At 41.0% G+C, this 24,688-nt stretch overlaps 1 protein-coding gene across 2 annotated transcripts in view; it reads right to left on the bottom strand.

Annotated features, from left to right (window-relative positions):
• Positions 1-237: 237 nt before the first annotated feature.
• Positions 238-24,688, bottom strand: part of arid3a (AT rich interactive domain 3A (BRIGHT-like)) — a 44,438-nt gene continuing 19,987 nt past the window's right edge. Inside the window, exons 4-9 of one of the 2 annotated variants that reach the window (XM_040033531.1) lie at positions 13,838-13,910; positions 11,522-11,705; positions 10,519-10,766; positions 8,678-8,968; positions 7,508-7,597; positions 238-6,253 (exon numbers count right to left, since the gene is read on the bottom strand). In XM_040033531.1, the coding sequence (XP_039889465.1) occupies positions 6,090-6,253; positions 7,508-7,597; positions 8,678-8,968; positions 10,519-10,766; positions 11,522-11,705; positions 13,838-13,910 (1,050 nt within the window). In that variant the 3' untranslated portion in view covers positions 238-6,089. The remainder of the gene's footprint in view (positions 6,254-7,507; positions 7,598-8,677; positions 8,969-10,518; positions 10,767-11,521; positions 11,706-13,837; positions 13,911-24,688) is intronic. The other variant, XM_040033542.1, reaches the window with a different exon arrangement.

Genomic DNA, 24,688 nt, shown 5'->3' with positions numbered 1-24,688 from the left:
GGGTCTAAACTTCTGCTTTTACTGAGCTCCTCACACCTGAAGATGATCAATTAATCTGGTTGGCAGCAACTGGCTCTGCTATCTCTTAATTCCTGTGAAACCATTAGTACTTAGTGGTCTAATTTTTGTTAAATAAATACTGACATAGTCTAATATTTCCCCTGAGGCTGTATAATTCAGGATAACTGGCTGTTAAATCTTAGGCCCAAATACTTAAAATAACATCCAAAACACATCTGACATTTAACAAAGGTGATATTTTATTAATTTCAGATTCAAAATAAAAGTATTCACACTAACATATATTGAGTAAATAGGCAAGAACAGATCTTCACCCTTCAAAATAAACAGTTGCATTGCCCCGCTGCCACATCACTGATGTGGTGGCCATTGGGGAAACATCCCACTTGTGAAAAAATGTGATCATTGATAGAAAAAAAAAAGAAGGAATAAGCACACATTAATAGAGCAAACTGCAAAACTCTGAACTGACAGTGGTGCGAGAAGCAGTACTTGTCCGAGTACTGGTAGTAGTTAGCTGTTGAGCTGGAGGTTCCCTGTTGTTGGTACTCAAATAAGCTAAACAGCAGAAGTGTTACGAAAGTGTAACGACAAACAAGAGGGCGGCGGACGCCCCGGCGTCAGAAATGAACCTCTCAACCAAGAATGTCTTGTTTGTATCTAACACAAGCACGGCGTTCATATCAATCGAGGTCGGCTGAAGTTCACTTCAAACACCGGCGCCCGTTCTCGTGTCCTCTTCCTGCCAAACTGTAACTTGAGCCCTCACCGGGTTAAATGCATCAAACTGGAGGTAGAGGTAGATTTTCCTGAGAGGTTGTAAGAGACAAGAGACAGAGTCCTGTTTCTGTTCTGAGGATACATGTGAAGCTCTCTCACACACACACACACTCTCACTCGCTCTCTCTCTCTCACACACACACACACACACACACACTCTCACTCTCTCTCTCTCACACACACACACACACACACACACACACACACACACACACACACACACACGCTTCCCTATAATAATCACATTACCATTATAAGTATCATCACTGTATTCAAAAATCTGCTCTATAAGTAATCTCTGTGTCTCCGTTGCTACAGCATGTCCAAAACAAGGAAAAAAGAAGCAGGGAAATAGCCAAAAAACCAAAAAACAATTAAAAAAAAAATTATATATCCATAGCCCTAAAAGCCATTTTCAGAAATAATCTACTTAATGAGTCTTAGTAATACATGTTAATTCATACAATTGTCACAGCAGAAGGCATCTTGTTATTTTATCATCATCATCATCATCATCATCTTCCCTATCCACAGTCCCCCTGATTGAGGTAAGGTGAGTGGTGAAGTCCAGTCAAAAGTCCTCGAGCCCCACATGCGCCTTAACCCGTAAATGTTCTAGCAAAGTGTCCATGTCGGCAGCAGGTGGGAGCAGGAGTCACGCTCCAAGCAAGACCCTCAGAACCATGTTTTTCAAGCAGTTATTTTATCTACAGCTCTGGTTGGGATCAAAAACAGCTGAGATTCAGACACTTAAAAGTTACGAATGAGACAGAGAGCGAGCGAGCCAATCGCGATAGACTCTGAGGGTTTGTGCTGATATTAACATACTGTTATCAAAATTGGACTCCAAGACAGGCAAAATAGATGAGTTATGTTGCTGTTCAAGTCTGTACAACAGTGTCAAACGAAGCAGGCTTTTGAAAACAGTCCAGGGCCATTAAAGACGAATAAAATAATAAAAAAGCCAAACATGTTGCGCAGGCATTGTCTAATCTAATGATGGAAAACATCTGTAGGCTATAGGAGTCAAACTTCCTACCATACAATAAAAAACAAAAGCTCCAGCCTGAACAAAAATATGGTTTTCACAACTCTACAGGCTACAGAGTTAAGACTGATGCAGTTTTCTTAGCTACACTGTGCCTTAAAATATCAGAGATGAACTACCTCTGACCAGAGGATCCTACATGATTGCACTGATACAGGCCAGACTGCATTTTCCCTGTCTGAACCACTTCCCTGTTTGAGTGCCTTGCAGAGCTACTGATTCTAAAAGCCTGTGAAGTTTGGTTTTAGTGTTCCATGATCTGAATGCTGATTCTGAAGCTTTTACATCCCCCACAAACATTAAACTCTGGAAACACCACAAGGAAGTAAAGAAAGGAAAAGAAAGTAAATGGAATAGTTGAAGCCTTCATATCCTTCCATGTTTTTTCCCCCCCATACAGGAAACTTTGACTGATTGTGCGCTGTAACAAAAACCTTCCACTGAGGGGAGCTCTTGCCAAAGAGCTGCCTCTAAAACGGTCATCGTTAAAGGTGAGAATTGCATTTTCAGCTGATTGTCTGTGGTCACTACAATCTCTTGTAATTAAAATCCTTATGAACCTGCACCACCATCACTTGAGTGGGGTTTTTTGGCCTGAGCGCAGCCTCCAGCAGGATTCTCCCAGGTGTGGCCCTGCAGGAGAAATCTGCCAAAGCTTTTAGTCCTTGAGGTAGAAACGGGGTTTGATTGTGGTTGAAGGGATGTCGAGAGTGTTTGGAGGTATACAGCGTTGTCTTTACGTCTCATGATTGTTGCTACCGCGCATGTTAAGAACATGTTCCTTGAAAATGCTGCCGTCCACAGAGAGAGCGAGTACAGTCGAGTGGCGGTACCTTTGTTGTTCATGTGCAAATATCACACACAGGCAGTCGATAGTTATACGATAAACATGGATTCACCGAAGGGGGGGAGGGTGCTTTAAAAGCTGCCTTGGGGGCCAAAAGGTCACAGGGTCAAATGTGAAAAAGCAGTGTTGATCCTTTAGATTGGGATTGATTGAATTTAGCTTCTCTCCAGCCATCCTCCCCCAACATGCTTCCAGCCGCAGTACGTCTCTATTTGATTGTCAGCCATTACTGGCAACTGTGACACCTGCTACTCCTGATACAGAGAAAAACAGCCCTCGTATCCACTCATACTGCAGATACAAGGAAGGAGGAATACGTGAGGGCTGTCATTTTCCCCTTTTGTTTTGTTTTGGTTAGGGCCTACGCAGTACTCCAACATACCAACCCATTACTGTAAGGGCATGAAAAAAAGACAGATGACATTCATGGAGCTGAGCCTTTGAATCTCACATTCACAAAGTGTTTACTGTGTTTCTAAGAGATGCACTTATCAAACATTTAAATCAGCTGTACGCCTGAGTTAATGAAGAGCAACACATTCTACACGTAGACACTCTCTGAGCCTGACGGCGTCCTAACACATCAGCCTCATGTCTGACTACGCAATTTCAGTCACTTTTTTCAGAAAGGTGTCCTGCACGTGCTCATGGGTTCACTGGAGAATTCGCCAAACAGCTGAATGTTTTATCATCGTGTCTCAGCAACCGTGTGTTCGGTTTACGGCGTCTGTGTGGAACGGCCTTCTCGAGCCCCCGTGTGAGAACCAGGAGCAGCTACTGCTTGATGTTGCACCATGCACCAAACGCAGACACACACTCGCAACTCTAAATGTTCAAAAGTGTGGTTTAACCTCATCATAGTTGACATTGGCAATCGATGCCACAAATGCAACACTTCTTGCATGTGTCTGGCAATTATTGCAAGGTTAGTGTGGCTGTCGCTGCCTCAGCCATGGGCTCATCTTTGAGAAGGAGGAGGAACTTTACGGTAAACAGATAAAGCCGGCAATGTTTTGTATTCCGCATATAAAAGGCGCTTAAGCGTTTTGTGGAGAGAAACGAATTTAGTTATTCGATTTGCAAATCAAATGGTTTCTGAAGTCTCGAGCAGGGTTTTACATAAACCCGAAGTCCGCCTTTGCTTTCCTGTGCCTGAGGATGGACAGTTCAATCCTTTGTGGACATTGCACTGAAATTCAAGAACGCCACTGTGATGACTGTGAGGTCCGTTACAAAAAACATAAAAGTAATGACCAGTTGCTCTGTAGCAGCTGGTGGTAATTTCCCACCGAGAAGTGAGTCCAGAATCAAAGCCACGACAGCCATCTGGTGATATTTGACTTGAACAGTAAAAACTGATTAAACTGAGGTACCGCGCGCTCTCTGGTCAGCTCATGCTGTGTTAAGGTCTCTGAACAGAACCCACGTACAAAGCCTGATTTACTTCCAACGTCAGTAGGAATGAAGCTGCTTTGTGAAGTGGGGTGACTGTGTGTGTGTGTGTGCGCGTGTGTGTCGGGGCTGTGGGGAACAATCTTTAACGGTTAACAGTTCAGAGAGGTAACAGGTTAAAGTTCAAAAAGCTGAATTGATTGACTGACTTCAAAAAGCACGGACACAAATGACACAGATTCTCCTCTGTGTTTTGTAAAGCTAACAGAGTTTGTACAAAGACGCGAGGCCGCGAGCAAACGCCGCAGCTGCGATCGCCTCTCAGCCATCGCAGGATCCCGGACAGGTTGCAAGCTAACCTTAATGAGACCCTGTTCGTCTCAAGGCGCGGGATAAGAAGCACTTGGATCAGAAGACACACAAATTCATCAAAAACAAAGCTGAAAACGCTAAAATAAAAATAAAAAGCATCTGAAATCTATAATACAAAGCCAAAAAAGAAAACACAACACAATGTCACATACGAGCTGAAAAAAGCACTCGTCCGAAGCCCAGATAAGCATCTCCTGACACCTGATTGTCCATTTGAGCAGCTCTGCAATAATAAAGATTCAGTATACGCTCGACTCCTGCGAACCTAAGATGGGAAATCACTTCATATCTCATTAAGGGGGCTTTTTATCTACAAATACATGCATGCATCTTTTCTTTTTTTGAAAGACAATCACTCCACTAAAGGCCAAGTTAGAAAGAAGATAAAGCAGATTTCAACACGTGGAAAAGCAGTGCTCTGTCAAGTGGGATATTTGTTTAAGAGCAAGAAACACCTGAGAACATTCACCTAAAAGCTGTGTTTTCCACATAAATCTGAACCCTGAAAAGGAACACTTGGTGTGGACAGCACTGAGAAAGTCCATCCTGTGATGAGGTGCAGGGAGGTGGGAAAAAACAAAAAACAAAAAGAAACAACTTAATTTTACCGCCTGTACAAACTGACCTTACTCTTACAAAAACAGCCATTTTGAAAACTCTACCAGCATAATGGAGAGAGAGAAAAAAAAAAAAAAGGTAAAAGGTGTATTTAACAAGCCTCGTGTCAACAAACAGGAGTGGATTTTGTAGCTAAATTAGCCGAGCGTCACAGGAAGAACAACTATGCCCGCCTCCAATGCGTGCTCCTTTGCATTAGTCTGAGTCGGGACGCCGACGTCACTCTGTCTATTCACAGGAGAATCTGTGATGTAATGCATACGTCCCCACACGACAGGAGCACAGACCTGCGTTGTTATCTCACACAGACACTCAAAACGGCTGCCGTGTGTATAAGGTTTTACCCAAAATGAGGTCACAATGGTACAATTTATATATATATATTTATATATGCCCTGAAGAAACAACACTTATCCTTAAAGTTATTCTGATTAAAAATAGATGATATTCTTTTTTTTTGTATAGAATTCTTAATATAGATTTTTTTCCTGCAGTGAAAAGATTGTTAAAGATTTAAATGATAAAAAAAACAATAAAGAGAATAAAATAATGACAATAATGACAATGAAAACTTAAAATAAAATCTCTCCCCTGAAGGATAAAACATCATTGTCAGTCAGTAGCTGTGTTTGTGTGTGTAAACAATGCTTTCCTAGTTTTTATCTTCTCTTTTGTTCTCCAAATAATCTGTACATTGATGCAGAAATAAATAATTCACAGGCTGTGCATATGTCTTTGTTTAGCATATACTGGCTCTCAGTTGGGAGATTTTGCTTTTTCAAGATCATTTTGGCGATGAAGAACAAAAGAGTTTGTGAGAGGAAACCTGAGATAGTGTACTTCAAGTGAACAGAGTTCCAGTTTGTGTCTTTCTGTATGGTTTATGGTTCTTCTCTTTTCTTTTCTTTTCTATTTTTGGCATTGGTGAGATAGAAAATGAGGTTGCTTTTTGGCTTCACTTAGCGTGGTAAATAAAAAAAAAATATGAATGAAGGAAAGGCTGGGAGTTTGTTAAGACAATGAGTTGCTGGAGTTTGAGGTAGGTGTGTTCTGCAGCTGCTGCTGCTGCTGCTGCTGCTGCGGAGCGACGCGACTGCTGGGAGCTTTGTTGGTGACGGACGATGCAGATGCACCAGACGAGGCTGACCCTGGTGCTGCCTGAGCAAAAAGAACGCCTGGATAGAAAACGACAAGAGGGAAAACAAAAAGGAGTCAGAGTACAAAACATCTGTCAAAAGCTTTGAATTACAGTCTGTATATACTGATCTGCAACCGCTTGGCGACCACTTTTTGCTAGGAAAAAAACTGCCTTTCCTGACCAATTGGCGAGTGGTTGCTCGAGGGGGAAGGTGCTTCAACAAAAACCTCCTTGCAACTGCTATAGTCGCATGCAGTTTGTATGGAAGAAGCTGACTTGTCTGCAGACACAGGTGCCAACTGCTCACCTGTTAGTAGTCAAACGGTGAAAAGCGAACATTCACTTTCAAAGAAAAAGTTGTGCCATTTGAAACGCGTTGTTTAAGCTGCACCAGAAGAGATTTGCTCTTCACGCATCAATCTGAAGCTGACGGCTGGTCACTAACAACATTCAGGCTCTAGTTACCTAGGTAACCCTCTATTCTATTTACTACCGGATTGTTTGGCTATCAACGCTTGATAGATACTTCAATCACATTGCCAACTTTGTCTTCGCCCCGTTTTTATTCTCTTAATGCAATTCAATGCCTCTGGTTACTGAGAATCACTTCATGTGTGAACACAGCTTCAGGTACAAATTTTTAGTTTAGTTTTTAGTTTCAAGGCAAACATGCTCAGTTTCCCATTTGAGTCACACTGACGTTTCACTGCAGCTCTGCAAATAGTCAGTGAGAATGTGCAGACAAGCCGGCACCTGCCATTTAAACTACAGGAGACAGCAGCGTTCTGCTAGTGACTAAAGCAGTCCCAAAGAGCTCTTTGGTGCACAACTGTACACCTATTTCTGACCAATTTCACCTAACGACATTAAGCAAGCTCCAACAGCCAGATTATCCAAGGGGTCTAGGCCCACGAGACTGAGGTCTTACCAAACTTGGTAATCTTCCTCCAACAACAACACTCTACGATGTTACTGCACAACTCTGCTTTGCCACAAAACAGGAATAATCTGCTCTGTGTAACATCTCTTACAGCTATAATCATTTCTCTATTTCTTCACAAATCAAATAAGCAACGAAACAACATATGAAACAGAAACAAAAGAGGTGCTGATAGGAACATTCGGAGGAAGAAAGGGGGCTGGTCTCTATACCAATCTGATGCTTCTCCAGATCTGTAAGTCAGCCAAGAGTCTTAGTGGAAATACTTAACTCTTCATGACTAACTGCGAAGCAGTGAGCTCATATCTGACATTTTGTTGTGTCACCTTAAGTTACAGAGGAGCTGCTCACCAGTGTATACCACTCCATTGAGCTCCACGGACATGCTGATGCTCCCTGTGCCGTTAGTGGTGAGGTTCAGAGCTGAGTCTTGTCTGCCATCTGGAAGAAAGCAGTTTTCATCCTTATTCATTTTTGGATCCAGATTTGACTTAAGAATACTCAAACCAAATGGAGAAACAAAACCGTCCCACAGTAGGAGCAAAACTGAATTTTTCAAAAATGTCCCAATGAACATTTCTCTGAAGTCACTTACCGAGAAATGGTTCATGTGCATGATCAGATAGACAGTAACCGAGACAAATCCTTCTATAAGATCAAGGTGCGTGCTTACAGAAGGGAATCCCCACACAGATAATCATGCATGTATGTATGCACGCACGCTGCTTCTATAAGCTAAGCAGGTCAACCTATAGACCTGCTAGGTGTTACTTTCTCGCAGTTGGGTGCTGTGGTTTGTGGTGAGATTACAAGAATGCATTGAGATACTAACTGTCATGAAAAGGGAAATGTGTCAAACCTAGCTCGCACTGGCAACAATGAAATGTAAAAACCTGTGATGCCAGGAGTAAGTGTGATGTCGTAATAACTCCAGATTTTTATTTTTAGTTCATTTTGATTTGCAGTAAAGACAAAAATAAACTTCAACTCTGGAATAGTTAAAAACAAACAAACGAATGTCAGTAAAAATGCACTCTAATAACCGACCGTTACCATTTGAAATACATTAATTCATCTTCTTCTTTTACTGTTCATTTACATGTTAACCACTACCAGAGGTGACATTTTCATTTTCATGTGGGTGTTTGCATACACAGATCACTGCTGCTAGCGCTCACGCTGACATTATCGACTTAATATTTCCCAGCAACCTTAATATTGCTTTTTTATCTGGACTTGGCCATTTGCTTTTTCTTGACAATCGAGAATAAGTGAGAAATTACAGTTTCATTTCACATCAGCAAAATCAGTGTTCTTGCATCTTTGAGCTTTTGAAACCAGGGAGATGTAAAAAAGGTGGTGTACTCTTTTATCTCATGTTGATTAGATAAAGGAGGAATTTCCTCAAACGACAGTGTAGAACAGCCTGCAGCTACTGTGCAAAACATGAAAGTCATGTCTGACTGGTTGTTTTGTTCCTCTCTCTCTACCCGAATATGTCAGAGCTCAACTGTTCAGTACCTTGGTTGTTGATGCGAATGTTCATAGGTATCTGAGCAGTCATAGCTAGCAGGTTCTGCTGCAGCGCTCTCTGCAGCAGTCGCTGGTGTTCCTCGGCAGACAGCGCCATCTTCTTCTCTGGCGGCTCGCCTGCTTCCAGTTTGTCCCTCAGCTGCTCCAGAGCGGCCACCTGAGCAGCCATGGCGGCATGGGCTGCTGCTGCCTGCACAGCAGCCACTGAGTGACCTGCCAAGCCCCCCGCTGGCAAACGAGCCATGCTGACGCCTGCCAGAGGCTGGCCTCCCTCTTCTTCTGGCCCAGCAGCACAAAGAGAAAGGGGAACTCAAAGTCAAGCAAACTCATATGATGCATTATAGTCCCCAGACATAAATTTCAGCGTGACCACAGAAATCAGATCATAAATAAGATGCAGTGTGTTACGGGAAGGTCCCAGGGTTAAGCTCTTTTAAAGAGAGAGATGACAGCAAATCAGATTTGATGCTATTTCTTTATTTGAAGATCGGAGTTTCCGTTTAAGAGATAAATTTGGCAGAAATGATCTCTGATCATAAATGTGCTATCAGTAAAATTCTCAAGATTTCACAGTGGATCCTCATTTTAACTTAAATTTTCAAAACTTTGATCCAACACAGTCAAGAGTAAATCGTTATACTGTCACGTTATACTGACAAACCGTATACTTGACGTGAATTTGTCGTTTTGACCTGAGAGTAGACAAAGTTACTGCCATATCCATGTATTTTAACCTGATTCAAAACCAGAGATGGGCAGTAACGCGTTACTGTAATCTGATTACTTTTTTCAAGTAACTAGTAAAGTAAGGGATTACTATTGCAAAAACGGTAATTAGATTACCGTTACTTTCCCGTAGGAACGCTGCGTTACTGCGTTACTAAAACCGTGATTTTTTTGCCAGAATGTCTCACAACAGTGACGTAAGCGAGTGCGCCGTTAGTGACAACAGTTGTGTGCAGATCAACAATGGATAACATATCGATTGTGGGAGAGAGTATGAGCATGCAGCGTTTAAAGCGTGGAAGTACTGACCTTACTTTGAGTTTGATTCCATAAAAAGTTACAAAAACATTAGTGTCCGTTGTGCGTGGGAAGAAAACTTCTTTTTACAGCGAAAAAAAAAACCCTAAACAAGCACCGAGTGCACTACGACGTAATGGGAAATTCACAGAGAAACTCGCGGATTCTTCCACTGACCGCTGCGGCACACCTGCACCAGAGTAAACCTCCACCTACCCTACTCCTGCTTTACAGGTGAAAATAGAGCAAAAGGACCGCTGAGTCTTTGACTTTATTTTCTGCTGTGTTTTACTTGCATCTATTTGAAAGACTGAGTGTAAACACAAAAAATATTTTATTTTATGTGCTGGAATGTGCAGAAAATAGGTTTAAATGTTAAACAAATTTATCCAAGTCAGAGAATGGTGCATATAATTATATTTTTGCTTCATGCATAAAGTTAAAAGATTAAAACTAATAAAACAAGTTTAAAAAAGATACTTTTCCATTTGATTACATTTTGTTTGATGGATTATGCAGAAAAAGTAGAATTGGGCTGAAAGATCTATCGCTTTATCACCTCCTCAGGTTGTAAATCGTGTTTTTAAAAAGTAACTAAGTAACTAAGTAATTAATTACTTTTGAAAATAAGTAATCCGTAAAGTAACGGGATTACTTTTTTGGGGAAGTAATCAGTAATTAGTTACTGATTACTTTTTTCAAGTAACTTGACCAACACTGTTCAAAACAATCAACATCAAAGAACATGTCCCTCAAACAGTAAATTTTCTTCGATGTGCATTCAGTGCACAATAAACAAATCTCACCTTTCTTGATCTTGTGGATGTGACCCAGCGAGGTCCCGTTGGTGCCCACTGTTAAGCCCATGCTGGGCGTGGGGAGCTTCGGCGAGGACAGCATGGTGGGAGTCCCATTGGGAGAGTAGGTGAAGAGAGAGCTGCCAAAGCTCTGTCGCCGGCCCTCCCGTCGATTGCTGTCGATGGCTGCTTGAAGCTCGTTGGGGTTGCTCAGTGCCCTCTTTTCACATTCATATGGGTACAGGTACTTCATGTATCTGAAATCAACAAAGTGCACAACAGGTGTGCCCTTCTGAGTTTTCGAAGACAAAGTTTGGCCCAACTTCAGCTAACTAGGAGTGATCGGTCTTAATATAGGGATTAATTTCTACAGCAACAAGTATGGAACGATTTAACTTTAGCTAACTCTTGCTTAATTGCTTAATTAATAAAGGGTGCTATTAAGGGTATTTTCACACGGTATTTAGTCAGTTTAAATCTGACACTGGTTCTGTTTCCCCACTTGGTGTGTCTGGTTGTGAACACAGTAATCACACTTGGGTGTGGACCAAAACAACAGCACCGAGACCCTTTGGAGAAGGTGTGAAAATGATGCGAACCAACTATCAGGTGTACGTTAAACGTTTCAGGTAAAAAAAAAACGTCCCGTAGCCATGTATGCTTTGTATTCTTAATGCGGAACGGTACTATGGATGTGCTAACAACTAACCGTGAAATGAAAAGAAATTCTCCATGTTCTCCAGTAGACCAGAACACGGCACCTTCTTCCTGTATTTATTTTTCTTGCTCCCGCCTCAGACACATCCGGCAAATGAGTGGACTGAACATTCTTACATGTTTTGTAGTAACGGATGCATTTTGGACTTCTGCATGTGAAGTCAAACCAAACCAAAGGAAAAACTACAAGTTTACAAACTCATGACCAAAGTCGGGCCAGAGTAAACAAACTACAGGTGTGAAAACACCCTGAGTAACCTTTAAGCACCAGTTAAACGAGTGTTTGTATACTGACTGTGTGCGAAGAGTGAAGGCTGCACTGGTGATTGAGGTAGGCAGGTTGAGTCCTTTGGTGATCTCCCTCCACAGTTTCTTGTTAATAACCTCCACCAGGCCACCCTTCTCTGTTACCAGCTTGTACAGCATGTACAGATCCAGGACCTGTTTGGCCATGATGGGAATACGATTCACTGGGGTTCCTGCAGCAACAGGAAACAGGAAAAAAATACAGTCATGCTCCACCAATAAAATACATATGAAATAACATCAAAGACAAACAACAGTACCTGAAATAACAGTTGTCTCCCTTTAGCCAATAAAGGTGGTGCGCGGTCACGCCCATTCATTTTACATGTTTAAGACAGTGCTGTAGCTCACAACTTAATTGTAGAAAAACCTTCTTTGGCTCTTTTGTCACGATTAAAAGACCACACTTTTACCATTCAGTATTAGCAAACAGTAATTTGCCAGTGCAAGGTGTTGTTTAAGTGCTCAGAGTGACGGTGCTGCGGTCGAGTGGCGGAGCTCACCAACGCGCAGATCTAAAAGATGCTTCGCCCGTGCTAGGAAACTACACTAGGTTTGCTTTTACCCTTGAGCTGAACCAACAAACTTGGCATCCAGGCAACCCCACAAATAATCAACCAGATTCAGAACAATTTACTGTCTTTTGGCTAGATGTTAAAATACAAAACAATGGGCAGAGTAAGACCACTTATGACATTAACGGCTTTACATAGAAACGAACAAGCATCAAATATATCAAACTCCTGTGAGCGTCAGTGGTTTGTGTCCTTGTATGACCACGCTTTTTTCCAGTCCACTCCTGATGGGGTTCAGAGGTCAGCCCTCACTTTTTAACTTTGAATTCTTACATTTCAAAACCTGGAACTATTTTTCCACTGAAAACTGTCATTTTTACAAGTATTTACCTTAAATATCTAATATTTCAATTACATTCTAAAATCACAACAACACGTTATTATCATTAGATACTTTTCAGCTTATTCACAAGGGCACGCCACTGTGGGCAACTCCACGTGTTTAGCTTTTACACTTGCTGCCCTCCCTGACACAACCCCAGAGAGATTTGTGGTTCCTCTCAGAACTGAAAAGGGGATCTTTATCTAATTAGGGGAATTAGAAACTCTACTACTGCACAATAAACTTTGTCTTTTCCAAATCCACATTTAAAATACTACTTGGAAATCTTCTTTAAAATAACTTTTCTTTTAAACCAGAGGGCGGGGTTAAGGGGGTTCAGGGGATGTCCAAAGAAACAGGGTTTTATACCCAAAGGGCAGTTTATCAAAACTTAGACGTGTGACTCATTTACGGCTAGTAAAGATAATTGGAAACAAGTTAAGACAAACTCTGATGAGGAAGAAGTTGCTCTAAAAATGTCTGGAAAAAAAGGCAGAGTAATTGTGACAGCTATTTTGATTTTATTTGAGAAAATTATTAGAATTTAGTTATTGCTCAAGGTCAAAGTACGGAATAAAACGCTTTCATTTACATTACTAATATGCTGTATAATTGCTATTATTATATTGGCTGAAAAACCAAACCAATCAAAGCATTTTTTTAATCAATTTGTCTTCTCAGTGATTATAATTCTCACGTCATATTTCTTATAATGGCCTAGAGATGGCGCTTTCAGAATCTAGGAGCACACTACCAGAGGCTGTGTGAACATCTACTACTACTTGGCTTTTTGTTTTTTCAGTCATGAGCAAACTTTTCTTTTCTCCCATGTCAGTCGTCCGCCCACTGATCTGATCATATCAGCCATTAGCATCCTGTGAAATCAACACGGCTTCAAGAAAATAATTATCTCAAGTTGGCAGTCTGGCGTTAGCACACTGAACACAAGAAAATACAAACAATTCACTTTTCTTGTTAGGTGTTTAGATAAGAAGAGTGAAAAGTGGTTATGCGTGTAGTGTTAGAAGTGGGGGTCGAGCTATGCGGACAGCCTGCAGGATGGGAAGGTAAACTAATCCATCCTCAAGCATCGATACAGTGTGTCCCTTCTAGTTATAGCCTGGGAACGCCGACTTGCTGTGTGACCATAAAGCAATCATCGCTGAAATGAATAAAGACCCCACCCATGCCAGTGAAAGATGAGTAGACAGTGCTGTGTCATATATCAGAGAAAGAAGGGGGTGGGTGATCATCCTCTCTCCTCATCACATTAAGAAGCTGCCAACGACAGCGGCCGGAGATAAGGCGGGGATATGTGATACAGCAAGATAAGAAATGGAATAAATAGGACGTCCTATAGTTAGTGAAATCAAATTTGACACAGGGGGACAAGGATATGAAAACATACCTCGTTTTTGCATGAAGCTGAAGAGGTCATCCAGAAACTCTTTCCTCTTTGGGTCTCCATCCAGTTCATAGAGCTGTGAAGAGACAGTGGATAGATGGTGTTTTTAAATTCTGAGACTACAATAAAAGTATTTTTAAAATATGGAGAATGATTGGTCAGTGCTGTAATATGCAACAACAAGACGGGAGGTGGGGGTCTCCGTCTGATAATAAGAAGATCTGAGAGACACAGTAGACCTTGTGGCCTGATGAGGACTTGATTAGGTACAGCTGTTAGCGGGGCCTGGGGCCTCGGAAACTTCAGTGAAAGTTGGCAGTAAAAGTGAAGCGGGTTACTCGAGGGGGTGACAATGAGGCCACCGAGCCTGTGGATGTTTTTTTTCCTGCCTAGTTTCTTCAACGTGACTGTGAAACATCCTCTTAGAGTTCTGTTTACTACACGCTCGCATTTATTCGAAAGCGAGAAAGCAGCAGGCACACATTCGCCATCTTCAAACTTCAGCGGCGTCCGCAGTTATATTTACAAGGCGCGATAAAGCGCGAGAGTATCGACAACTGTACATCACACCGTGCATAAGTGAGGTCACGGAGTTTCATAATGTGTTATTGAAAATAGAAGGTTGTGAAACACAATGTACAACTGAGCACCACCAAACAAAACCACAGAAAATAGCACCAAGGCGTATTGTTACTACACAGCCACCAAAACAGCAGCCAAGCCACGAACCCTGATGTTGCAGACGCCCGTGAAGCGCGTTTGATATCACGTCAGGAAATCACTCGGCTCAGCACAAAGCTGACGCAAATAACCATTGTGAACATTTTGTCTGATAGCAAATTGCAGCTCTTTGGATTTTGGTGTGTTGGTGGACAAAACAAGCAGCCGGCAGACGCCTCCACATAGTTAATACGCAAAACAAAAAAAACACAAAACAAAAAAACCCACCATTGCAGAAAAGTAACAAGTCATGAAAGCAGCATTCCCATAGGAATGCAACACAAAGCATCTAGGGTGTGTACAATAGGATACGTGCCATTAGACAAAATGAAAGCAACGCATGATTGACTTGGGAAATTCTCATGACCTTCCTGCTCCGGGTCAAAGAGTAATATGCAACAAAGAATTTATCAAACGAGTTAGTAAAAAGATGTAAAATAATCCTCCATATTGTCCTGTAACCTGTGCTTGCTACATGAAGAAGAAAAGATAAAAGGAAAGCCTTTATCGCACAATGTTACTGTATCTTGCTACCAAATTTGCCCCTCTCTGTGGCATTCAGCTCTAATTAGTGACGCCAAGCAGTCGTGAGATCTTATTATCTAGTGGGTAAGGGTTAACAGAGGGCCGGAGAGGGCTGTGGGGGATGCCAACTAATGTAGACGCCTGCTGGAGGCAAAGGGGGAGTTTTAATTACAGGATGCATGCATTTTGTGAAGTGCCGCGCCATAAATCTTAGAAATTACCCTCTCCCCAGCTACCACCCCCTCCCCATGTTGCTTTATTTGCTCTCTCCTGCCTAATCACACCAATAAATATTTCTCTAGAGGGGAGCATTCAGATCCCATTCCCCATTTAATGCTCACGATGTGGTAACAAAGCAGGACAATGGAAATCGCTACTGTAGATCTAAATACGCCACACATGATAAATGAAAAAACTGAAAGGTCTCACCTGATGTAATAGTTAAAGGTAACATTTTCATGTGTTAGTGTTACAGCACTCAAAGACCATGGCGTGCTTATTTTTGGCAGTCTTTCTGCAAACTAATCAAGCGAGTAATCTTTAGTGAAGTCTGAAACGTGTTAACAAAGTATGCTTGTGCATATCCAGGTTCAGGTTTCATCCAGGTTTCACTGATGATAGATGTGGGTGAGGTAGTCTGTCCTGCTTAGCAACAACAAACAATTTAACTATACTTTAACAATATTGTTTTAAAGCCAAATAACCAATCCAGTTAGTATAAAACTGCATAAATGTCTACTTGGACTGCAATACTCTTAATCTAATAGAGGCAACAATCCACATTTTAAGATATGAGTTATTTCTTAGTTCTAGTTCACTCACATCATAAATCATGATTGTAGTTTTGCTGTACTCTATCTACTGACTTGGTATGAGTGAGTATGGAAACAATGCGATTGATAGTAAACCTATGGTAGGGTTTGCTCCACCGTGCTACATCTAAACACCAAATGAAAGAACGGCAGTAAAGTTGCACAGACTTGAAAAAACAACTCTGTGCTGCACTGAAGTTACTGTGAAACATGTGGTTGCAAAGCAACTCATTAACTCTTTCTGTTGGCTTTTTCCCACTTTGATTCAGCTTCTGTATAATTTTCCATTTTTGCTGGCCTGTGTCTTACTTCCTTAACACTCTTCTGTTTCTGGCCATCTCACGGTTTTATGTATATATAACCCTTGTGTAGATTTACCACCCTACCTACTTACATATGTAGAGTATCTATCAGGCTGAGCTGGGTGTGGATGTTTTAGGCTTGTATAGACTTTCATGTCTATAGTATGCACACCGGGGCAGGGGCCTCTCCTGGATTAAAGCGCTGTTACTAGAAACTAGATAAACGACTAGAAACTGGGCCAACTGGTAGCACAGGGTTCATGCCCCTTGTTCCAATCCTCTAGAAAAAACAAAAAAAGACAACTGGGATTGCAGAGATGACTATTGTGTTTTGAAACTTGCACTAGCTCTTTGAAGCTCTTTGTGGGAATTCATATAACTGTACTTATAGCAGTAAACTCATAATTACAGCTAAAGACAGGAGTGTTATGGGGGTAAACTGCGACAGTAGAAAGGTCACCAAATGTACTCTACTCTGTTAGTGATTTATTGTTTTACTGCTGTCTTGATAGTTTCCCACCCTGACACCCTGTGTATGTAGGTCAGTGACAGCCGGCTACATATGAATTGAAACTAGGGTCGGAACAAAAACAAAGTGGTTTTATACTACAAATAATCAGTAACCAAAGAGCAGCCTTTGCAGCCCTCGCTGAAGTGACAATAACAGTGCAGTCGGAGTGCATGTGTGTGTGTTTTTAGAGGGGCTGGCCGCACCACTGTTAATGCAAATGGCAGGTGTGCTGGCACACAAGTGTCACATAGCAGATAATAGAGGCTTGCAACTGAAAACCAAAAACTGAGAGAAGTCAAGGGTATCACCTACATGCTTCCTTACACCTGCTCATCACCTTGGGGTGAGGCTGACACACAAACACATGCACGCTAACCTACACACCTGTAACACACAGTAGGTCAGAGCAAGACAGAAGAAAAAAAGTAGTAACGTTTCGTGCTCGTGGTGGCTTTCCATTCTTCTCATCTAACCTAAATTGCATCACTTTGACAGTATTTTTTTTCCAGGGGTGCAGCAGGTAACTTAACAATACAACGAAATAATTCACATAATTTTTGAAATAATTCAAAAATGGGCACATACACTTTTTTTTAAATAAAGCCCAATAGCCATTTGATTTTTCTTTTTTGAATGATCCTACTGTCAAATCATACAAGATCAATTTTGACGTTTGAAATGGACAAGGTGGGGTGTGGTAGTACTTAAGGCCATTTGTTTCAGTCACATCTTCTGTATGGTCCCAATACAGCCCTCACTGGTTACCCAGTTATCACGTATAGCCACCAAGAAGCTTGTTGCATATGTTAAAGCACTTTACTATTCAGAAGGTTGTTGTCAGTTCTTGTCTTTACATATCTGAAATGTCCTTGGGCATAAATCCTACCATCAGTCTGTGTGAGACGATGTTAAAGTGTGTCTCCGGATGCAGACTGGAGTGCTAAACATGCTTTAAGTGCTAGGTAAGATTAAAAACACGATCTAGAAAAAGGTAGAACACTTGGATGGAAAAAAAGTAACAATTTTCATACCCAGTGAAATTAGTTACATGGGGTAATTCTAAAGTAGCTGTTAGTGTGAAGGCAGTGGTCCATGCTGTCCAGGGTGTACCCCACTTCTCAGCTAATGTCTGGGAAATGTTCCCAAAGGTGTCAGCAGGAGAGCGCTGAGTGTTGAAGGGAATAAATTGGCAGCGGGTGAATGTCTGAACCTAGCTGAATGCATCACAATGTTATTAAAGAGGTAAAAGGCTAATTGGTCCAAAACAAAGAGCCTCTATAAAAGTCATAAATTTGACTTAAGATAGAAATAACAGACAGGTTATCATCAAAGTCTTCAGCTTTCCAAACAAAAAACATTCCATGTTAAAAATGCAAACGTTACTGTGTTGACCAAGTCTCACAATACATTTTATTTTCCTTCTTTAACTTAACTTCATGTGCAATAGGTCAGAGACGACGTGAGGGTTGAACTTTAGGCCATGATATAACCTATTATATTGTTTAAACTAACAAATATATTGTATACTTCATGACAGCTGAGGGTTGAATGCATTGTTCTCATTATATTATGCAAAGGAGCTTAATAAAGTGAATGAGCTTGTTTGGTTTTGTGCAGCACGACACTATAGAAGCTCATAATTCACTTTAAATGCACAGTGATAACCTCGTTGTGTGTGTTATAACGTTCCCTTTCTATGCATTTCATTCAACAGGAATCTTTGTTTTTCAGCAGCTATGGATGGCAGTACTAACCCCTTCAGCCAGTGTCAAAGGAGCAGTTTCACAACATCATATTAATCTTTGTCTTTGCATTGCCCCACCTAATCTGAATGGAAGGTCTTGTATGGCGTAATTTCTAGAAGGCTGTGTTAAAAGGAGTATACTGTATATGTAACCGTGGTTGAAGTGCTCAGTCAGCATGCATGTGTTAACACTGGTTTGCTTTATTTAGCTCCCTTTATATTGATAAACTGCTTCTGTGAAGCACAACCTCTGGTTATCATGTGTAAAAGCCCAAAAGTTCAACAGAATCTCATGAAACGGAATAAGGCATTTTGAGCACAAGGCACTAACCTGGGCTTCAAACTCCTTAAATCCAAATCTAATGAGTGTGTGCAAGATGCCTCTGAATAAGCCTGTCGGCAATCAACAATAATCCAAGGACCCACTGCAGACTCCCAGTGTCAGATACCACAGGACAGCACTTAAAAAGTCCTGTTTTGACAGCACAGGGAAGACCTATACAACATTAGGTGCTGGTATCTAAAATTGGCAGTTGGGTTGACAGAGAAAACAAAAATAAATGATGTGCTATACTCAAATGAGGGATGTTCCCGGCAGCTAGTTTACAATATGCTTAAATGAGAAAGGCAGAAAAACTGAGTTCAACATTAACTATACACTGTTTTCGCTTTAATTACTTTGCTATACCAGATGATATTTTTTAACAAGATGACTAGAACTGAAAATAACTGTTTTCAGTTATTTGACAAGGCTTTAGACGAGATGAAGTGTTTCCTCTTGGTTTTTGGTTTGTCACTTGCAAAGATGACAATGCGTGAGTACTAAAGTTGTCATCACAGCAAGATCATTAAAAAAAAAAAAAAAAAAAAAAAAAAAGAGCGGCCTGAGACATTCACACATTCAGGATACTGCTGAGTCTTCATCACCATTACAGGCGACCAAATGCCTCCCCCCTACCACCCATAACAAAAGAAGCACACGCAGTAACACCTAACGCCTAATTCAGAAAACACAACATAATTTACTTACGTTTGGATTATACTCTCTGTTATTTTCTGTATCACTGTGTTCAGCTTGGACAGGAATTTTATTTTAAGATGGCCAGCTTACAGGTTTCGGTGAGGTATGGAGGTGGAGGTGGATCACTATTTTTATAGGCTGAAACGTGTTAGAGCAGAAGTCAGAACACTATGTACAGTCAGCCTTCATTTCCTTATAGAGCAAGACTGGAAGACTGAGGCATCGTCCAACTTAATAAGCACAATACTGCTACAAAACACAATACCCTGCATTGCATTTGATCAGCAGTAACACCTTTACGGTAATATTAATATTCACTGACGCTGGTTAAAAAAAACACAAAACAAAAGAAAGGAACTCTGTTTTTACTGTGTGACATTTGAAAGAAAAGGAATCAGATTCCATTCGTGTTCTTGTTTACGATGACACATCCAGCATTCATCTGCTAATCAAACAATGTCAGCACAACTGAAATTATAGTTTCCGTGTGCAGAGTTCACAGACGTGGGCCGTCAGTGCTTATCATGATATAATACTTTTGAAGAGGGAGGATTAAAAAAATAAATAAACTTTAGTGCATTCACACTATTGCTTTAAACCTTGACTCCAAATATTAAAAAAGCAATGTATGTGCTCTGCATTTAGCAAATCTAATATATTTTGACATAAAGCACCCAGACCTAGTCTGGGATAGAGGGAGCCACCCCTTGTGTCTTCATAATTTGACTTTGACTTCATATTTCATGCTATCTTGGAATTTTTGCACTTAAATTATATTATTATTAAATTATATTATTATTAAATTATATTATTATTAGGCCCTTTGATACTAGCAGCCTGTCAGAAAATATAACCCCGCCTCCCCTTTTCTTTTGGTTTCTTTAGTTGAATCTAAATCAAAAATGCCAAAGATAGCACAGTTTGACAGATGTAAAATGGTATTTTGGCACCAACAAGGTGACTCCCAATGAGCTATTATCAGAAAACTGAACATATCTTAGCATGGTGTGCATTGTGTATTTAAAAAAGAGAGGAAACTGGACAAGTGTAGGATAAAGGAATACGAAGACTAAAACTATACAGCAGTATCTGAAAATCATGGCTTTAATAATACTGACCCTTTAGTTGGACTATATATACTGTGCACCAGAGCCTCGTCAGAAATGGTCTCTGTGGAGGGCTCGAGAAGCCATTCACAAGGAAGGGAAACAAGGAGAAAGGGCTGGGATATGCCATATGGCATACCATTACATACAAAGCATACAGGAATACCTTTATTGAAGCAGTGTGGGATCATCTTGACAGAGAACATGACTAAAGGCAGCCAACATCCAAAGAAGAGTAGCTTGAAAACTAGTCCTGAAAATGTAAAAACTACAAGTCAACTGGCTTCTGGCTGCGCTGAAGGATAAATGCAATCATACCAAATATTGACTTTCAAACCCATTAGAATTGTACAAACCAATATAGTATATTTCCATGTGTGTTTGCATGTTTCGATAAATTGCTGCACCTATTTTCCATTTTCCCGGGTTGATATGAAGAAATGGGGTGGCTCAAGACCTTTCAACAATACTAGAGAGGCAAAGATATTTATACTTTTGCAGTGGCTGAAAACGTACAACAGGTAAACAAAGTAAACCAACTGCTGTAATACATACACACCTTTCTTTTATCAAAAATGAACACATGTGATATTCCTTTTTCAAAAGACTTTCACAACCTATTCTAGCAAAATTGCAAAACAGATGACGACATGTGCTTAAAACAAGGTAAATGTATAAAACTTCTTTGCATAGTATTCCAGGAACCTATTTAGACTGGCTGTCTGCCCATCAGTGGGTAGTTTCCTCAAATACATGGATGCAAATAAAACAGCTTTTAGAAGCGTTCAATTATTTTGTGCAGCAGAGGCTAAAGCCAATGCCCCATGGCACAACTATAATCAAAGTGATCTTGGTCCTTTGCTCCAGCCCTACACTTTTAAGATATTCAGTTGAGTACGACACCGTCGCGACTCTTACTTTGGGGGCTCTAACCACCACTCCTTATTTCCCCCCACTGTTCCTCAGTCTGACATCCAATTGCCTCCTCATCTGAAAAATGACTTAATCGACTGAGGTGACAGCACCACAAACCGGTGTGCTGTATGCACTGACATGCCCCCATGGACTGACATCTTAAACGAATCCATCTTTGCCTGCTCTGCCCTCCGCCCTGCCTTTCTCCATCCCCCCACAAGCACACAATTTACAGCAACAATAGAGCTGTTGCCCTGCTGATGCTCGCAACGCTGTTTTATTGACAGACTGGATCAAAGGAGATCATAATCCGAACTGACCTCATAAATTCAGCTCCATCGATTGAGGACAAGGAGCTGACAGCCTGCGTGAAAACACCAGCGCTGTGGCTGACTGTAACTGTTGTTGCTTTATCTGCAACAGTCACATGTGGCCCAAAAATGGCAGACAGCGATAAGAGAGTTAGAAAAAGAAACCAAGAATGGGACATGAGTAGTTTGCATAGCTACTGAATAAAATCCATGTTTTTTTGAATGTGCCAACTGTGGTACAACACCAGCAATAGTTAACTCCTATTTCTTCTGGACCCTTAATACATGGGAATGATTTAAGATTAAGGGCATATTTCAAAGCTTTCCATGGCTGAACTATATCAGTTTGGAAATGCAGTAAACAACTAAATAAATACTTGAAAAGCAAAACTAGGTAAAGGTGTTTTACTACAAAATAAAAATGATTCCACTTCATTTCCATGAAACCACCACAAGCTTTCCTTTTGCTGGGAAACACCTGTAGAAATTCAGCAAACAGTGAGGGCACAGTTTCTTTATGGTGTGAAAGGCTGTAAGCGAGACCACATCTTCAGGGCTTTGCCAAAGGATTTAATGCTCAGCTTCTGTTGGTCGTTATTGGAGACACACTATCCCCTGCTGACATGAGAAAAAGGTCAAAGGCAGTTGATGAAGACAAGACATTAAACCAGAATGAGCACCCTCCCGCGATTACACAAACTAAATTCCTTCCTGCTACTATCAGGTCAGCTGCCGTGGCTTAGGGATTTGGATAAGAATCAGAAATAGCAGCCAGGTGGCCCTCCAGAGCCTGATGTGTAGTAGGTAGCTGTAAGCAATCCTTTGTAACCGCACTGCTAATGAGTAGCATTACGTTGATGGATGCTCGAAACTGAGGAAGGCAAAGCTGCATGGGCGGAAAAGCAGGGGAAGTGGGTGTAGCAGCAATTTAAGCTCATAAATTGACTTCTTAGCAAACAGTAGCTCAGTAACTGACACAGAGCATTCGGTCTTTTCAATTTGGCTCAAACTATTATTTTCCTATTAAGTCTCCATAAGTGAACACGCAAACCAGCCTTGCCTTAAAAAAAGAAAAGAAAAAAATAGCAAAAGCGTGACCTAGATAGTCTTCTAATGAGTGCCTTACGAAAGATGAAGGTATTTATTCAGCGCCAGAGCAGATGCCATGATAATGCTCGCGTCTGAAGGCAGTAAGATAAGGACAAAGATGGTAAGCAGGATGTCTCAGAGGAGGGTTTATTACCTTTGTTCCAACACACTGAGACAAAGACATAAAAGACACATCATCAGGAAACAGAACTGGACTAAAAATAGCTCAGTGTGGAGCACCTTGCTGTGGGGAGGGATGGACACTTGGCTGGGTGCTTGGGCTGTCAATCAGTATGATTGATAGGCAAGGCAAAGGGTTTAATGGTTAACAACAGTGGCCTTAAAAACTAATATGGGCCACTGTGCCCACATGGAGAGCAGATAGCTGTGCGTGTGGCTCTTAAGAGATGGAGTAAACCCACTCCAGTCAACATGGGGCTGGGCTGTGGCCTGAACAGGAGCAAGCCTCTCTTTCTTTCTCTTTAGGCACTGACTGATGTCACTTTTGGAAAAATCTGAAGCATCCATGTTTTCATGTGAAGATATCATCACATGAAAAAAAAGAAAAAAATCTTGTCATGGCAAGTTAAACACAAAGACTAATAGCTTCAACGGCACTTCTATCACCACGGTAAAAATCATATTTTTTTATTTGACGTGGCATCACGACTGCCTTAAATACAAGGCCAAACTGTGTAAGATTTATGTCACATGGCCTACCTAAAGCATCACTGCCTTGTAATTACTGCCCAAGATTGCTGACTAAGGTGACCGTGAAGCATAACAGGCGCTCATGAGCTCTCAGCTGGTCTTTGCTGATTTTAAAAAAAGTCCATTTTAACTATAAAGAGCCAATTCACAATAGCTGTGCTTTATATTGTATATTATACAATATTAAAGAGAAACCCCAAGGATCAGACGGCCCCCTTTCAGCAAGCACTTGCAAATAGTGGCAAGTGAGAAAATCCATCCTCCCCCTTATTACTAAATATGAATACAACTGTGTAGTGTTCTGTGTATGTGCACCACAATCGCCTAAAACTTGAGATTTGCTCTTTGACTTTCTTGATTTGAGAGGTGATCTAAATATGAATCTGACCATTTCCTGCTACATGTGAGCCGGAGCAACCTCATTCTTCCAAAACGGTCCAAAGTTCACGTGTGAAAATGACTTATTTTCTTGCCTTGACATGTCAAAGTATCCGCAGTGGAAAAGGGTTTATTATCACGTCGTAGTGGTGTAAAATACACATCGTGAACGACCATTTATATCTGTGGTGTGAACAGGCAACCCCGGCTTCTTTTCATACACATATAATGATTAAAGGTCAGCTATTATCATACAGACAAGACAGGGCAGCTTGAGTGCTCTTGCTTGAGCCCAATGTGATGATGACGGATCAAGGAACTAACAGAGTCTTTTATGAAACTATGTCTGAGATGAGGGTTCTGCTTTGCAGCATGCCTGGCCTATTGATTGCATAGACCATTTAAGCCACATTTCAAAGCACGCAGATCTCTGTTCCAGTGCGTTCCTGTACAGTTTCATTTCGCACTGAGACAAAGAGCAATCTCAGACCTTGAAAATGTACAGCTTTCTCTTTGACCTATTTCTTAATTGAGTATTCTACAAATGAAAGCTTTCAATATCCACATAGTGCTTTTTCTCACATGAATGCCTATCAGTGTCCTTGTAGGTAAAGAAGCCACTTTGGTTTTGTTGAGTGCTTATCGAGGACACAAAATATTCAGCACATATCTATTTCTGTATGAATGCAGGAAAAAAACAGTTTCTAAT

The sequence above is a fragment of the Simochromis diagramma genome, unplaced genomic scaffold, assembly GCF_900408965.1.
Source record: "Simochromis diagramma unplaced genomic scaffold, fSimDia1.1 OVJJ01000334.1, whole genome shotgun sequence".
NCBI classification, from domain to species: domain Eukaryota; kingdom Metazoa; phylum Chordata; class Actinopteri; order Cichliformes; family Cichlidae; genus Simochromis; species Simochromis diagramma.
Note: the sequence above shows the minus strand (reverse complement) of the source record. Positions and strands in the feature narration are given on the sequence as shown.